The 18,845-nt window shown below is 38.1% G+C and overlaps 1 protein-coding gene across 1 annotated transcript in view; it reads right to left on the minus strand.

Annotated features, from left to right (window-relative positions):
• The window catches only part of LOC139726727 (unconventional myosin-Ia-like), a 109,882-nt gene that overhangs the window by 48,883 nt on the left and 42,154 nt on the right, over nt 1-18,845 (minus strand). Inside the window, exons 6-9 of the mRNA XM_071637721.1 lie at nt 10,582-10,628; nt 6,324-6,387; nt 5,050-5,148; nt 493-599 (exon numbers count right to left, since the gene is read on the minus strand). Of these exons, the coding sequence (XP_071493822.1) occupies nt 493-599; nt 5,050-5,148; nt 6,324-6,387; nt 10,582-10,628 (317 nt within the window). The remainder of the gene's footprint in view (nt 1-492; nt 600-5,049; nt 5,149-6,323; nt 6,388-10,581; nt 10,629-18,845) is intronic.

Below are 18,845 nucleotides of genomic sequence, written 5' to 3' on the forward strand. Positions count from 1 at the left end.
TAGGCAACTGAAACAAGAGTCACTAGAGATGCTGTGGTGACAGGTTGTAAATAGAACAGAAATTTTCTTTAAATTCTGCAATTCTACAAATTGTTTCATTTGTCCTAGCTGTAATGGAAAAGAGAGAAAAATCTTTACCGCATGGTACTACAGCCCCAAACATCGCATCTTTTCTCCTTGTATAGGGGCATGACACTTTAAAGCGACCCTGTGTTGGTGAAGTTTGTATGGTGTTTGTATGTGTGTGTGTGTCGGGGGGGGGGGGCATTATTTGGATTTGTTACTGTAAAACAAGGAATGTTCATGTGCATTTTAATTTCGTAAATTTTGCCAAGATTCGCAAAATTAAAATGCACATGAAAGTTCCTGTCTACACTATATGCACTGAATGCAAGTGACAATTCGCAGAAATATCATGCCGCAAAAAAGGCCGTCGGCTCCAATTTGCGAGAATTTCATGCCGCAAAAATATCTTGCTTTATAGTTACGTACCTGTGTGATAGCAAATCCATCTCGGTCATTGACGTTGTCTATGATGTGGGTTCCACTCTGGCTGAGGTAGAAGTAATCCTTTGGATCTCTGCTCATCTCCAATTCCTCTGCAGTAACACAAAAAGAATATAAAGGTGCACAGTGTACAAAGGTATTTCAAAGGCATATCCCCTCTTTCAAATAAAGCTTCTAATACATCCAGATTCAAATACACAACCAACAAACAAAAGTAACAAATTCAAAATTATGCCATACTCTAGAAATCAATGAAATATCATAACTGTTGCTTGAGTTGTCATTTGCTCACTGTTCTCTTGTATGCATTAGGCAAAAAAAAAAGTATGCATTTCAGAAAATGCATTGTTTAGTCATCATCTTAGCTGGTGAATGTTAACCATGTGTTACCACCTGTTCCTTTCCATTGAAATCCTCTTAGTATTGACATGTTTCATCTGTCTCTGTTTCACTTCCTCCCTATGGCAGGGCAGGTGTCTCAATAGCTTTGAGCTTTGGGATTAGTTCTCCAGTTTATTTGTTTTACCACTCAGAGAGGCAAAAATCCACGTCAGTTAACCTGCTACTTTCATGACATGGACATTCCTCATATAACTGATGCAAGTTACACCTACACATATTTTCAATTCAAAGCAGAATACATCTTCACTTCCAAGTTTGACTGAATTTCTGGGAATGATTCTCTCAAAAAAGGCTGCAAACAGTAGAGCGTAATTCTACGTGATCCAAGTTTGATCTTGAGCCTGAGCTTTGACCTCTGACCTCTGACCTTCAGTTTTCCTGGGGAATTATTCTTGATATGAGACTTGATTGCCCTGACATGGCATAGTTTCATAGTGCAGTCGACACTGTCTTGGATTGTACAACATCTTCTGGTTTACAAGCTATATGTACAAAATGTGTAGTTTCAGGTCTTGAATTTGACCTCTGAACTTTAACCCCCTTTTTTTCAGGACATAAAGCTGAAATCATCTCCTCTTTAATAAATTCCACATATAAAATGCCTCTCAAGCAATAGTGCTCAATACACACATTACAAGCTTCACCGCAGCAGACAACGTCTCGAGTCAGTTTTAACCTATCGTAACAACAAAATTTGATATCTAATGCAAATATGCACAGGCAGACAAGCCCCAAAATCCAATATCTCTCGTGCACCAACCCACAGTATGTGGCAGAGGAAATAAAAACTAAAAACAACTAATTATGCAAATATGGACAGACAGATAGACAACCCACCCCAAAAATCCAATATCTCTTGCTCCACTGCTCAGCATGTGGCACAGGACTCAAAACAGATAGAGATATCGATAATCCAATTACCCTAGCTTTCCTACAGGGCACTATTGATTTATAGAAAGCCTCAGTGATTGTATAATATCTAACAGTCTGCCTCACGCATACTAGGTAGGAATTGCGTCTCCTGATGTTACATTGCAGGATACTGCTGCCCTCAATTCGTGCATTTCAAGTTTCAAATTTCATCCACCGTAATAAAAGAACAACAAAGAGCGACTGGCTGGCACTAGGGCTCATACCGCATTCAGTTTTCAGCCTCAAAGATACAACAGTTTGTCTGAAGAAAACTTGAAGGCCAGAACTCGAGCTAATTCCTCTTCAAACTGCTGGAAGAGGACATGCACTCCAGTGAACATGACAATAAAAGAGTTTAAACCTCTTAGGGTAAGCCTTGGCGGCCGCAGCGGCAGCAGCCGTAAGAATCTAAGAGCTACTGACAATGCATCCTTGGCATTTTGCGATGACACGCTACGTCCACGTGTGGCGCTAATCGGACTTTTTTAAAAAATGCTATAATTCTGTCACCGGTATCTAAGAGACGCCACAGGAAGCTAGCATTCACACAGAAGATGGCACTGTTGCCCTCCTGTTGATTCTACATTGGTCATGATAAAACTAATACTTTACAACTTTTTTTTTTCTTCAAAACACTGCATGCTACATAATAAAGAAACAGTGAACTACCATAATGTGAAGTGAATGCTACAAAATCATGCCCGTATTACATATGAAAGCAAAATAATATACATAGGTCTATATATAAGAACAAAAAAACAGCAGTCAAGATGTCACCAAATTTTGATTGATGACATGAGAAGTTCTATGACCCATTTGACTGCCAGTGGGTCATTTGACAGAGGATTGGATTGCAGAGCTGCCATGAAATAACGGTACTTTTGGTTTTAGCACAGGTACTCCACACTTTCATGGAATATGAGATGTCTTCAATTTAATACTAATGTTACAATGACAATGGCTCTCTCAATGACTCAAGAAATTTCCAGTACTCAAGGATATCAGATATGCCATGCCCTCCCCTCAAGAGGCAGCAACTAGTGTGAAACATTCACCAATCCTTTGCAGACACTTTTGTCTTGCAAACAAATGATAATCAATTCTCTTTCTAATTTTAATCTCTCAGAGAAACTGAAAGGGGTCTCGGGAGATATGAAACAAGAATTTCTGGAAAATGATTCTACAATGTATGTTCCGAATCCTCCATTGTGCAATGCAGTTTAGCTCAAAATTTGTCAATTGCACTTTCGCTGCAATTTGTCAATTGCACTTTAGCTCACAATTTACCAACTGCACTTTAAGGTGAAATTAAATGGAAAAAAGCCAGCCATTGCAGGCATCTAAATGTTTGGATTTTTTTTTTTTTTTTTTTTTTGGGGGGGGGGGGGGGTGGATGGGGTAGGGGAAGAAATTGCTTAAAAAACAAAACCCCTGACAATACTTGTTGATTACACACTGGGGAGGTAAGGGGATGAAACCCATGCTTGCCAGGGTAGGGCAAAAATTCATGCCAGCAGCCATGCGTGATAATCTAAACACTACTCTGCTGACTGAAAGTAGAGCTTGGGTGAGTCATTTCTGTAAGACAAGGAAATGTGATTCTCCCCCAACCCCCACCCCACCACCCCCATCCCCAATCCCATCCAATCCCCTCACCTAATTCTCCATCTCAAAGCACCTAAAAGGGATGCCCATTCTAGAGCCCAGCGGGAACGCTTCCCCCCTAACCTCCTGCCAGAGGGTAACTAGTGGAACAAACTGACCAGAAGAGAAGGAAAGGAGCATGTTTAATCTAATGACCACTGATAACAGGAATGATGTACCTCAGCTCTTCATTTTCACTTAACAGGTCTCTTCTCCCCTTCTCTTCCCCCCCCCCACCTCTTTTTTTACAAATATTCCACTGGCTAGCATTGGTAATTAATACCTGATCTTGGCCTTTCCATTTATCACTTAAGATTGAATTAAATTTCACGCTTCATAAATCATTTCAATGTATTAAATTACCAGTGAAGTTCTAGCATTTGAATTTCTCACCTTCTGTCAAAGTGGAAACTGCGACATGATTAAGTTTGTTCACTGACCCATTTATGAGAAATCTTGTTTCTCTATCATTTTACAGATGAGAGTACTGTGTACATGTTTCAATATCAATTTTACAAAATAATCGCTTGTAATTATTTTTGGGTGCAATTCCAGTGGAGTGAAAGAAATTGCAAAAGTATCAACCCCGTGAAAGACTTCCCATTTACAGTAATCATCTGACGTCTGCCCAGTGCATCCTAGTATGTTCACTCATGCATGCTTCACTTTAATCCTGCAAGCTGTTCTCAAGATACAGTCGTAGGACAAAGTCATTGCACACTGACACACGGACAGACGGACAGATGGACAGACAGACATGAGAGATGGAAGTGTCCAATAGTTATGAGTCAAGCACCACTGTGTGGCATTCACATAATGCATTTAAAATGTGAAAAATAGGAATCATCATCACATTCATCATAAGAAATCATTACTTGCTAATCGGATGATATCCTGTTTTCATTTTTCATACAAGTTCCACCCCCCCCCCTGCCCAATTAATGGCAAAGGACCACTTTCACTGAGCAATAAATAAACATCATTCATCTTTTAAACAAAGGCAGTGAGTATTCACTGGCAAACTTGATTATGAAAGTAAAATAGTTTCACAATTCTTTGAATACAACCCAATGATTTTAAAATGAAAAGAAAAGAAAAAGAAAGGAGGTTCTGTACTAAACATCCTGCAAAACAGATAAAAAGTAATAAAAACATGACCTGACCCCTGCTTCAACTCAAAGACCACTGACCCATCATAATTCATCTCCAGATATTGACCTTGCTTTATTGAATACTGACTTCAGAGGTAGAAAGTTTCAAATCTGACATGGGGTGTGACCTCTACATTTTTTTTTTCATTTTGTGTCAGATCGGGGATGGACAGGAAACAAAAAATATTCTAAAGAGCTAAAGATATATTGCTATCTGGTATGATTCAACATTATCCAAAGTCACTCGACTTAGTATTCTTCTTGTCTTAGCTGTTATCATCTTAGATTCCCCCCCCCCCCCATCCTAGTGCTGCACATTGACAAGTTTTGTGAAAAATCATAACGTTTCTGGAGTCATAATGAAAAATTACATATTTACAACTACCGCAGTTTAACCCACGGTGGTGATGGAACCAAATTCCGCAATACTCACTCATGAGAAGCTCTGGCGCCCCCGCGAGGAGTTGGTAGAAAATATGGAAATTCCTCTCTCCTTCCGGTTGTGATATCACCCTCGACTTCTCCAATAAATCTTTGCGAGACGGGATTGAAACCAAGGGGAGGTGGAAAAATAATCACTCGGATGACTTACGATGCATCTTTCAAAAATTACAGACTACAGCCCGATTTTCAAAAGTTTCTAGCTGAGTGGGAGTTTGTTTCTGAAAAACTTTTCAACATGACAGGCTATATCTCTTAACATCTAACATCTTTCTTCCATTCTTTCTTTTGGACCATTTACAAGTTTTGGAACATCCCCAACCTTTCATATCAAATGTAAAGGTTTAGAATTTAGAGGATTATTTTTCTTGTCTGCATAAACACTGAATGTAAAGCAACTTCTGTAAGTTCACTGAGAGACATAACATCATATTATGAACTTTTTATTATCATGTGAATGACAAATAGATAAGGGCTTCAACTCTAAAGAATTCTTGTCATCACACACTCAGCTGTAAGAAGAGAAGACATTTTTATTAGCCATTTGGTCAATTCCCATTCAAACTTGACTATACAATGCCAGGCAGACAAACGTATTTGGGTGAAACAATATGACAGTCTCCCTCCCCTATCCCGACCATTGTCATAGAATAGGGGGTTAACAAGATTACATAATCTGCACTCTAATGACAGTTTCAAAACATGTGTTGGTCAGTGATGAATGCATGACGAGGGATGGACCCATACACATGTACATGAGTTATCAGTTTTTAGATGGAAATCAGTTTCATTTGCCACCATTTTAGCATGGAAAACAAAAACAAAACTTGCTGAAAACTGACAGCAGGGTAATTTGGCCTAGAAATAATGAATTCTACCTCCAGCCCAAATTCTAAAATCTACAAATGTGTTGAAATTTAATACTTTTCAGTTCGATGAGGCATGCTGCTATGGTATATTATGATCTGACCTTTTGTGTTTTGAAGTGCTTCTGTTCACTTCTTGCTTGACTGCATGCAAATTCTGAGCTCAAGTTTTCTGCAAATCTGTGCTAATCTGGCAGCCAACTTCCATCACTGATTCTGCTTTAGGTCAGTGGAAATGGAGTGGGACTAATCACATATCACTTGAAAGCTTGGAGTCTGAATTAGAAGTTTGGCAACTTAACCCTTTTCATGCCAGGTTAAAATATGCTAACATATGATTTCTATATTTTTTCCTGATGTATTCTCCGCCCTGAAGGCACTTTCCTTGCGATGCACTTACAATTTGTGATGACACCGCCCACCGGGTCTCCCTTGAAGTCAAACTCGATATCCATGTATTTTCCCTGCCGGAGAAGAAAAGACAAACATTAAAGGGATGGTATACTAGTATCAGTTGAGGTGAGGATTCAACTTTCAACTTTTTGTGAGATACTTAGAAACCACTTTTATGGAATGTTAAGGAGCATACAACTCTAAGAGGAATTCAATGTTTACTTGATAAAAATAGGTTTTGAAATGGCTGAGATATCTAGAAATAAAGTAAAACAAAGCAATCTTAATAAAAAGTGGGGGGTCACAACTTTTGTTGGGATTGCTCTTGTTTGGATATAAAGCCAATTTTCATCAAATGAATTTTGAATTCCTCTTAGAATTATATGTTCTTTCACATTTCATGACAAGTTTCTCATTATCTGAAAAAAAATCGTCATAAAAAATGTTGGAAACATGAAGCCCCATCTCAACTGAAAGTGTACCATCCCTTTAACCTGTTGAGGACGGACTGATTTTGCTACAACACACATTTCCCACACACACCTGCCAAAGTATACCTGGGACTCGTTTCAAAGGGTTAAAGGAGCCATACCAAGACTGGCATATGTACCTTGCCTTGATATCAAGAAACTTTTCTCTACTCTTTGACAAAGACATCATATCACATGACAATGTCAATATAACATACATTGTACATGAACACACATACAAAAAAAAAAATACAGAAAATCATATATATGCATATCATATACACTAATATCAAATTATGCAATCATACTGATATTTCATAAAATTCTACCCTTTTGATTTTGTTGTCTACATTAGAATACAAGGAAAAGAAAATAAGCAGATACTTTGCTGCTGTGAAAAAAGAAATGAAATAATCGTCTAAATATGTTATTGGGCAAGATAATATCATGATTTAGAAATGATATTTGTTGTTTTGAACTTCAAAGAACTTTTTCTCAAAATTCTACGATTGTTGCTTCCAATCTTATCACCTGATGTATCTGTACCAATGATATCTCTCTTCACTTTCACATCCACTGCAATACATAAAAGAATAAAAGTGACTTTAACTGCAGGGGCTCAGAAAAAAGGGCAAAAACTTTCTTTCTACGCACCCTACTGAACCTCTCATCTCATGAATTTCATCGAATGTAAATGAACAGAGGGAAAAATACATAGTGGAGGAGGAATCAACATTGCCGTGAACCCATATCCCGAGGCAAACACAACAGGCTCCATGAGAAAAGTGGCAACTTGGCCTCTGCATTTCCCCCTGGCTTTGATTCTTCTTTGTTTTTTTAATGAAGGGCATGATGTGGGACATTAGCTTTCATTTTGAAGGCCACAAACCATTCATTCTAAGCTTTTAGCACATCATACATAGTCATTAAAATCACACCATCTGTGTGGATTTGTTGTTGTTGTTGTTGTTGTAATATGAACTACTTTTCACTTTAAAAAACAGGGTTTTTTCTGAACTCTTTAAATTTAATATTTCTTTCAAAAGGGAAATCATGCAAACCGAACAAGAATACATATTTTACCTAGTATACAAGTGTACATAACCATAGTCTACTCATTGATACTATGTGATCTCTAATGGTGTTATAAATAATAGGCACACCCAAAGAAAGGATGGAAAATGGCACAACAGAAAATCATGGTAATTTTATTGCCAGTCGAATGGTTAGAACGATTTGTCATCAAATTGAAATGTGATCAGAAATTAAAGTGACGTAAGTTCAGATGGTAAATCATTACGCTACGCAAGGTTGACAATGTATCAAAATTTTAACTTGATCAAATTTAAACATAGTTGTTTCATGGGCCACTGTAACTGATTGGTATGATAATCACTTTATGAGGACTTGGTACATTTGCAGTCTTCAATCTTTCTTTCTTTTTTTTTGTGCAGTCAACTCTATGGTTTGGTACACAATTGCCAGTATGTTTCCAGCTCCCTGGTTGCATTATGTATGAATATGAGATTGCCTTATCACCACAACAGGGCTGTTCTTGGCATATCTGCAATATTGGCCACATTTCCCCTGCTGTGTTTCAAATGATGACACCATGATCTTTGTGCAAAGAATGTTCATCAAAATGACATCATAAACACTGTTTATTCCTTAGTTTACTTGAATTTTCTTATGACCGTACATTAAATGATACAGCTCTTATCATATTCCTTCTTTATAATTCAACTGAAAATCAAATATTCAAGCAAAGAAAGAGGCTGATTCGCATAACAGTGCACTGATGTCAGAATCAATGTTGATTAATCAACATCGGAGATGAGACCTTTCACCAGTCTTATCTTAAGAAATTAAATGAATATTGGGTTGCTGTTGTTTTTTTAACATGGAAGAGGTTACAGAGTATCTCCCTTGTATGTCATATTCCTCTCTATTATCGTCCTTCTACATGAAATCTCTAGAGAGAACATTGAGATTCATATCGCTGACATCCGGACAGGACATCCTGTTTTTTCATATCTTTTTGAAACAAACAAGGGCCCACACAGTCAAATCAAGGAAATGGAAAGGTCAGGTAAATTAGGGAAAGGGAAACCAGAAGTTTCCAGAACAGCACGACGCCAGATTATCAGAACGGTAGGGCCTGCAAAGACTACTACTTGTTTACTTGGCCTTAAAGGGGATGCTTTCCCCCAAAACATGCACATTGATTCAGTGGAGCAGAAAGATTAATGAAACAATTTGTAAAAGTTTTAGATAATTAAAACATTACAGGTTCTCAACATTTTTTATTCATTTCTGTCATCAATTTTGTGCTGTCATCTCTAGATAGAGTAGAATTCTACAACAATCTGAGATGTCAGCATACTTAGTATAATGATGTAGAGAAAATACAAAATGAATTTTTACAAAAATTTAGATTTCTGGAACAAGGCATGGATTTTTTTTTATATTTTACCTGAACATGTCCCAGTATCAGGTCATGGGCATGTGTACTCTTTATTTGAAACAAAGATTTTTGAAGTTCTTATTACATCTTCTTGACATCATTTAATATTTGGGAAACTTCTCATTTAAAGGTTGCCTTACTCCTTGTCAAGGGATAGTTTTATTTCTTTGGTCCTCTCTTTGTACACACACCATGCAGTAGTTTGATAGCAAGTATAAGTAGATCAGGGTATCTAGGACCCCGTTTACAGTGCGAGGCTCGGCCGCGGCCGAGCCCGCCTTCATTTCAGTGTAAACGCACAAAAGGCCTAATGCGGGGCCAAAATTGGCCGTGCATTTGGCCACACTCTTTTTCTCAGTGTACACGCAAACTGGGCCAAATGCGCGGCTAATTTTAGTCTGGCTTCCAAACCCTCTGCCCGTACTATTTCATTATTCAGGATATTAACCCCCTCAACGTTGAAAACTAGTATAGTTTAAGGTGGTTTTGTCCTGCAAAGGATTTTTCCTTCAGCAAAGGCCTTTGCCCGAACGGCGACTTCTTTGCCATGGAATCCAGTTGGCAAAGGGTCTGAAAACCAGACTATACCAAATTGCGTTTGTTTACAAGCAGAGCGCCACTACGACAAAATATTGAAAGGTTTGAATTAAAAGCGCGGCCGAGCCCGGCAGTGTAAACGGACAAAATTGCGGGGCTCGGCCCCGCAATTGAGGCTGGGCTCGGCCGCGGCTCGGCCCAGCCCCGCACTGTAAACGGGGTCATAGTCTGCATGCCTGCTTGTCCGGGGCCACTACAAATCACTGTTGGACAAGTAGTCTGAAGGTGGACTTGCCTGTTCCAGAAGTATGGCATGGAGCATTTGATGAATGTCCATGGAGGAGGGGAGGCCGGAGTAATTTGTAATATCCTATAAATGTCTACCTCAGTTACCAGTTAACATTTTTATATACAATTGAAATTGTTACGGATGTGGAGGGAAGGAATTTGCAATTTAAAGGGAACAGAAAATATCTTAACAGGATGTTGTGGCCAGGTGAGCGCAAGAAGGACTCAACTATTAAATGGACATTGCACCCTGATATCATCCTTTTGGTATCTATTCTCATGACAAAGTGATGGCATGGGTAAGAATGAGTAAAAATGCTGCAAATTACAACTATATATTTCCACGGAAGGTCACAGGTTTTATTTTGCTGACTACAGTGTTATTCAGCCATGATCAGCATAAGGACAAAGCAGGGTATTTCGTTTGTTTGTTTATTGCTGTAATGACTTTCAAGCCAACTGCATTGTCAAGAAGAATAGTTTGGAGAGATGAATCTTATACTTACAAATCTGGATGAGTTGTCATTCCTGTTGGTCTTGGCGTTTCCAAATGCTGCAATTACAAAACAAAAAGATGATAATCAATACAAAAACAGCTACAGATAGGCCTCCTGATGTTAATTTTCCTGCTACAATAAAATGGTTGTATCTCCTATACCCCTGGTGATATGTCCGTGACATAAACTGCTCATCAAAGTTAAGGATGATTTTCAATGATTACATAATACAGAGCCATTTCAATATGCAGGTGTACTCATGTACAGTCAAACCTCTGTTATATCTGGCCGTCATTTTCCTGATCCCTGTATTGCACAAACATGGACTGGTAAATGATCTGCCTTTGCATTTTCCGTGCAAAAGCAACAATTCTCGCGCAAATACTAGGAAATAAGAAAGTCGGAACATATATGTTGATCACTACAATATAATACCTTCATTTATACCCACAAACTTATTGTCACTAGAAGAAACATGGACCAAGAAGAAGGTGTATTTCCACTCAAATTTCTTTTCTTTTTCATATCATTTCAATTGCAAAACATACAAATATCTTTTAAATAATTTACATTGAATAGTAAGTTAGCAACTTACCTCATGTATACCCCAACACAACTTGCTTACAAGTGTCATGCATTGAGCACATTTAGTTTATCAGGCAATATCACCTATCAGGATGGGCTCTGGCCCTGATATGGCCGGGCAATTGAGGTTGGATTGTATTCAAGTTAAAGGACAAGTTCACCTTCATAAACATAAGGATTGAGAAAATGCAACAATATTAGTAGAACACATCAGTGAAAGTTTGAGGAAAATTGGACAATCGATGCAAAAGTTATGAATTTTTTAAATTTTTGTGTTGGAACCGCTGGATGAGGAGACTACTACAGCTTGTGAGTCATATGCGTACAACAGTATAAAGAAAATATACAAGAAAATTCAACATATTTTCACTTTTTTCGCATAATAAAAGAGCAATTGACTTGCCTCTTTCTAAAGGCAGGGGGAATAATATTACCCATAACATTTATTGGTAACGAGTCAGGGGAATGTGTACTTTTTTCAAAAGATGGAATTTTGTGAAATTCTCTTTATATTTTCTTTATATTGTTGTACGCATGTGACATCTAAGTTATTCATACACTGCATTAGTCTTCTTATCCAGCGGGTACTGCAAAAAAACTTCAAAAATTCATAACTTTTGCACGGATTGTCTGATTTTCCTCAAACTTTCAATGATGTGTTCTACTAATATTGCTACATTCTCTCAATCCTTATGTTTATGAAGGTGAACTTGTCCTTTAATGGACACATTGCCAACCTGCTTAAGTAACAACTTGTTTTTGTTTACAGACCTGCCCATAAAGATCACTAACTTTATTTCTCTCCAACTGCATTTTAATGAACCTGTCTACAATGTCCACCTGCCCATAATGATGTTCCTTCTGTTTCTGTGGGGTGGTCTTTATAAATATATACACTTCACCTGTCTCCTATAAAATACATTTCAACAGTTATGGATGTGGTTTGCAATCGTCGGTTCTATCTATATCGGGCAAGACTCAGCTGGCTATACAGCTCACAACAACAATCTGTGATATAATGGCACACACAGAATTTGTCACATAAATGTCTGAAGCCTGGTCTTTACAGGGACGGTGACAAAATGTCTATCTTTCAGAGTCAATTTATTCTGAAGTCAGCCATAACAAATTTCTTAATCATCAGCAAATAGAGTCTTTCCATCATTACTCTATTGCATCAAAATAGCAGGAAATATGCGCAAAACATCAGATTCATTCATGTGCACCAGGCACTCCACACGGCACGATGAGCATCAAAGACAATGGCATGAAACCTTGCAAGTGCTTTGTGAACAAAAATCCGGGTCAGTCTCAAGTACGAATAAAGTTGAACACACACACACACAAATTCACTGACATCATCATTAAAGGTCCAGTTTACCTTTGGGAGCAGTGATTCAAAAAATTTTCAAGATATCACATTTGATGCATATGTGTAGGTTTGTTGTATCACAAAACATCCTACCATATAGAATTTTCACAATGAAGCCTAAAATATAAGGAGATATCAGTATTTTTCTTAATAAACCATAACTTTAGACGGTTTAGTCTGGAAACATTTTTATTATAACTATTGTTCATATTTTGTGTTTCTAACAAATTACTTATCATCGATAATATGGATTCAAATTTTTACAGTGGCTGTTTCTATCCCTAACTCACATGTTAGAACTATTTTAAAGCACTCATGCTGGGTTTTTGTTTCATCTGCAAATGGAAAATTATGCCTTTAACATAAAGAACAATATGAACCAAGAATCAATAAACCAAAAATATACCAATATATGTGACAGACACGTCCTGTCTGAGTACAGTGAACGGAACAAAGAATTGTGAGGATATCACTGTATATAAATATAAAGGATTAAAAGTAAAACACAGTTTCCATACACCCACAGAAACTGTCAATTTTTGCTTTAAAATGGAAACATATGCATAAAAATGTATGAAATAATGCTGTGATAATACAATTTCTGTTGGGCAATGTCGAAAATGCAAAATACTGGCCAAAATGGTACACCAACAGTATTGCAATCTGAGAGCATATTGTTTTATGTTTTTATAGTGTTTTATACTCTTGATTATTTGAGTGTATCAACGCTGGAGCAAATAATCTTGAGATATTAGATCCCATCATTCAACAACAGCCCACGAACACAAGGGTAAGGGTCATCATTTTTGGCACATTTCAAGCATGCAGAGTTTGGTTGACAGATTATCGCCACTGGCGATAAGCGGAATATTTCTTACATGATTGTATGGATAGGCAAACATGAAATATATAAACTTAAAGGCCCTCTGACATCTATCTATTTCAGGTCCTGTGTCCAGGATGACATCTCCTGATGTGATTATGTCCTCACATCACAAATTCAGGAATGAACTTGATTGAAATGTATTAAATGTTTTAAAATTATGCCATTTTTAATATTTCTGCACCCACGAAGCTCAACTCCCTCGAAAATGTTTATTGCCTTTCGTGATGTCATGAACAGTAAGGTCAACTGAAATGAGTAACAATACCTTTCCTTTGGTATGCACCTTGCCATAACCACCATACCTCCAGATCTTTCCTCATTATACTCACAGTCCCCTGGAATATCTTCCACAGAGAAATGACCATCATAATTGCAAGGTTCTGAGGAATTATTCGAAGAGACCTGTCTCGCTATTGCGAGCTTGTGCATTAGTCATGGTAAGGTGAATAACACTTCGCCTTATGATGCTTCTTCCACCTGACTACTGCTGATGACACCAGATTTTGATCTTAAAAATTATAAAAATTGCCATTTGTAGACGTATTCAAATCATTCAAACTCACCTGGTAAATAGATGTCAGGGGACCTTTAATGTATACTAGTAGTCTTCCTTTAAGCTTCAGAGAAACATATTCCTTTCACTCCCAACATTAATTCACGACTGACCCCCTTTTCAAACACATGTGTGCATTCACCGAGTCAGAAGGTAGGTGAATGAGAGGCAGGGGTGTCCACATGCTGACGAAAACATCTCTCTCCCTCTACTGAGGAGACACCATTGTTTCCATGGCACAGGGGGAAGCCATGGAAATTAGATTTCACCCAGGGGTGGATGCATACAGCGGCAAAATTACCGTTGTGGGTGATAAAGCATGTAATATGCCACTGCTGCTAAAGACAAGTCAGGAATAATTCTTATGACTGGAGGGGGGGGGGGACCTAGGAAGGGGTGAGGGGATGGGTTTGTTGATGCTGGGGTGAATCATCGGTGCGCCCTTCTGTTTCACCGAGTTGATGCTGCAGACACTACTAGGAGCAGCTCTATACCCCCCCCCCCCTCCCCTCTCTCTCTCTCTCTCTTCTTTCCTCTTCAGTAGGGGATATGGTTTTACATTTTACACATGACTCACAGAAGCTTATGACATCATGTTCCCTGGCAACTGCATTCTGTCTCAATATGTGTGTAGTATACATGCCAGTGCGTGTATTAAAGTTGCTTGCATGTCTGCACGTGTGCAAATGTACACCTAGTCTAGACTATTGATGTGTGCGAGTCTATTTGTTTACGGAAATAGGCAAGCATAAAGTAGGTTTCTTTTTTTTTCACAGTCCCCCTCCCCATTACCATTTCCTTACCCTACCCTACCCCTCCCCATTCCACCCCTAAACAACAACACACACACACACGTACACATACACATACACACAAACAAAAGGCCACGGATTCAGAACATGTGGAAATTTGTAGCAGGTTTTAAGACTTGCTTTTGCATTTAGCCAAGGTTCCTGTGTTTGTTTGTTTGTTTGTTTGCTTGTTTCTTGTTTTTTCTTATCTGACAATGGACGTGGAAACAGAAATTTAATATTATATACTGGTAATGGAAGAGGAAGCAATTAAGATTCAACTCTGCGAGTACATTTGGCATCTATAGGCCCTACTACCAAAACTGTTTACAGTCCTTTGAGGGTTGGGCAAGTCAGTGCAGAAAACAGCGTATTACATGGAGCCCTCATTCAAGACTGTCTACGAGGAACACTTATTATTGCAACGTTTTCCACTGTGAAGCGGCAGCATGCAATAACACTCATGAACACACAAGGCGGGAAAGGATTGCAGGAACAACAATAACAACAACAAGGGCAGAAATATCAAATATTAACAAGACTACTCGTGGTAGTTGCGTGCAAAGTACAATCCTTAAAGGCACAAGTCCTCCTCAACATGGAACCATGTGTCTGCTAAAACGTCTTGTGATAGGTTGCTGAAGTAAAATGTCTTCATCACCATTACAGAGCAGCTGTATCAATATTGTTACAAGAACATACAGAAAGAGAGAGAGAGACATAGGAGAAGATGAGAAAAGATATATGCCACAGCAGGTGTGTGCATTATGGACTTCGGAATGAACGAGCCTCCTACAAGATGGGCGGAGGGTATCACGTATCCTCCGACGATCCGCGGCAATTAGCCGATTATTGATTTGAAAAATGACTAAACTGAGAGATGAAATGCATAGCAGGGAGGAGCGTGCACAGAGTCAGGTAGGCACCAGAGGTAATTAATCTGTATTGCCATCTGCCCATGTTGTCATGGTAATTTGAGTTAATCTTTGGTCTGAAATCTTACCCCTGTATATACATTTGCATCCGAACTTGCTGTCATCAAGCTCCAGTTTATTCCATCATTTTTTTAATTTTTTTTTTTTTTTGGGGGGGAGGGGTTCCTGTACATGATGCCAATTTCTGGCAAAGGGAAATCTGACTTGCACTTGTTAATATTTAACTGCTGAGGCAGCACCTTGTATATTGAAGTAGCATTAATGTATTTTAAGTTCCTATTGAAAACCTGAAGAGATCACAGATTATTCAATAATGGTTAGTTTAAAGCTACTGTATACATTATAATATGTAGAACCATATCTTTATTTCATATTCTTGATCTAAGTTCAGGAAGTTTTTGTTATCCATGTTTTCATCTGATGCAATTTGTTATCACACATTGGCAGTTTTATGACAACCCTTGCACTTTGTCATCCCCCATTGTGAGCCACACCTATTTCCTGACCATAGGTTTGCGTGCAAAATGTGTGCATATTTGACTCATAAGCATAGAAAGGATTAATAGAAAACATCGACCCTAATCTTGCCGTGGAAATCTTGGGTCTTAATGATTAGGATGTGTTGTTTGCCCCTCAAAACACTTCTTCCTCCCTCAAATATTCATCATGTTACCACTCACAGACAGAGCAGAATAACGACCCATCCATATGTATGTGCATATTGTTGAAGTACTAGTGACTGTTCCTTGCACCACCACCACCAGACTCAAGACATCAGTCCAATCTCCCACGTCATATACCGGTCATAAAAGGAGAGGCCGTGTGGTCGTGCGGCGCAAGTGAAAGCATGATTCATGCTCTTCTAATGTGGCTGGACATCCCAACTGTGACTCCTAAATACACAGAATGATCGGATGTTACGAGTCATAAACATGGGGAGAAAGAAAGAAGGCAACCATATCTGATGTCATCCTCGTGGTATTCTCGGAGGGCCGCGGGATGTCAAATAGACGCCAATATCTCGTCACATCTCCTCTAATCCTCCGTAAATCTCCAGCAGAGGCCCGGTGTTCATCTTACCGGTTTCATTTTCTCTTTTCCCATCATCAATCGCCAGTAATGCATACATTGGGAAAACAGAGGAAGACTAAAAGTTTTCCTTGCAACATCATCAAGTGCTAATCCTTGCACCGGAGTATACAATGCTATTTGTTCTTTTCTTTTTCTTCTGTTTGCTTTGTTTTTCTGGATTTCCTGGGAATTCATACAGCTTACATGGTGTGAGCCTTCAAACATTTCCATGCTAAAGGAAATGGCTAGTGAAAACTCACTCTCAAATGACTTTTTGTTTTTGTTGTTGATTTCCTGGATATTTACATATGAAAGCTTGGAGCTTTAAAGGAACTGTACAGTACCGGTTGAGGTGGGGATTCATGTTTTGAACATTCCTAAGTGAGATAATGAGAAACCTCTTATGAAATATGAAAGAGCATGTAATTTTAAGGAGGATTAAACGTTTATTTGATAAAAATTGGTTTTCAAATGGCTGAGATATCAAAAAAAGTGATAATAATAAAAGGCGACAGGCCACGCCTTTTATTAGGATCTCTTTGTTTCACCTTGTTTTTGGATATCTCAGCCATTTCAAAACCGATTTTCATCAAATAAAGTTTTGGTACCCCTGAGAATTGCATGCTCTTTGACATCTCATAGAGTGGTTTCTGAATATCTCGCAAAACGTTAAAAGCTAAATCCTCACCTTGACCAGACCTGTACACACCCTTTAAAGATTTCCCAGTTTCAAAGAGTGATCAGCAAGGAAGCACTCTCAACTGAGTAGGCTCTACAATTGTATATGGTAGCATCATAATTATAATCAAGCATCTTCTCCCTGAAAAATTCATAGAACATAACACTGCTGCAAGGATAAGGTGACTGTCTGCACTTCTCTTTTTCTTGGCCATCTATAGAAAATAGCGCATTTGTTTTTACTCCGCTATGGTTTTTAATGAAAGATACAACACCCTAATACTGACAGGATGACATCTTGGATACATAGCGCACAAGCATTTCAAGTAGTTTGTTACTTTGTCATTCACCTGATGATTCTAAGATTCTCACTTAACTGTTCTCTTGACATCTCTGCTTTAAAGGTAAGAAACATATCCCACATGATTGCAGAAACTGTCAATTTTTGCTCTAAAATTGCAGTAAATGCATACGAAATGTGTGAAATAACACTATGATAACACAATTTCAGTTTTGAAATATTACCCAAAAAGGTAAGCCAGAAATAATGCTATCTCAGAACTTGAATGATCATGGTTACTACATGATGTTTTTTATTTAATTACATCAATTACATTACATCAGGCAACAACAGTATCCATCATATGGAAATGAACCACATGCAGCAGCTTGCTTAATAGCTGCGTGCAATTTAATACTACGGCATAGCTGCTAAGGCACAATTCGATCATCATCTATTACTCGAGTTCTACATATCCCCTAATGAACATGGAAGGCATTTCAGGAATAAAAGTTGGATAAACCGACTTATACAATTTCACACTTTTGGTCTCAAAATACAAAAAAAAAAGTAAACTCAAATTGCGTCACCCAGACAAGTTTCTTGGTAGCAGAGGCTTCCGACATATTGCAAGCAAATTCTAAATTCTTTTAGCTTTAAGCACTTGAAATAATTTCCTCTGCAGATACTCAGGAAAAGAAAAACTTCCTCTACAAGCACTTAGAAATAGATTTCCTTTAAAAAGACTATCAAAAATACACTTAGTAGCTTCTCTGAAATAAAATCTATTTGACTCATCCAGCTCACTTTGGTTAGCTTTTGGAAATCTGTGTGTGATTTTTTCCACTTTTTGGCCAAAATTACTTTTCCCTCATAATACATAGAGGAACTTTCTCCAAAAGAGGTAAACTAATGCACAGAAAGAATATTTGCAATGTTATTAGACATCGCAAGTCCCTTTTTACTGAAGGAAAATCTGGCAAAAGAATTCCCCACAATATTGAACCCATTCTTTGCAGTAGCATCAACTTCCATCACAAGCATCATGATATGAGATACATATTAAAATACTTGTGAAACATTGTTTATCTCACATAACAATCAAAAGCCTACCAAAAACAA

Source organism: Diadema antillarum, unplaced genomic scaffold (assembly GCF_040938485.1).
Source record: "Diadema antillarum isolate AM-2024a unplaced genomic scaffold, OU_Dant_1.0 seq00000097_RagTag, whole genome shotgun sequence".
In the NCBI taxonomy this organism is placed as follows: domain Eukaryota; kingdom Metazoa; phylum Echinodermata; class Echinoidea; order Diadematoida; family Diadematidae; genus Diadema; species Diadema antillarum.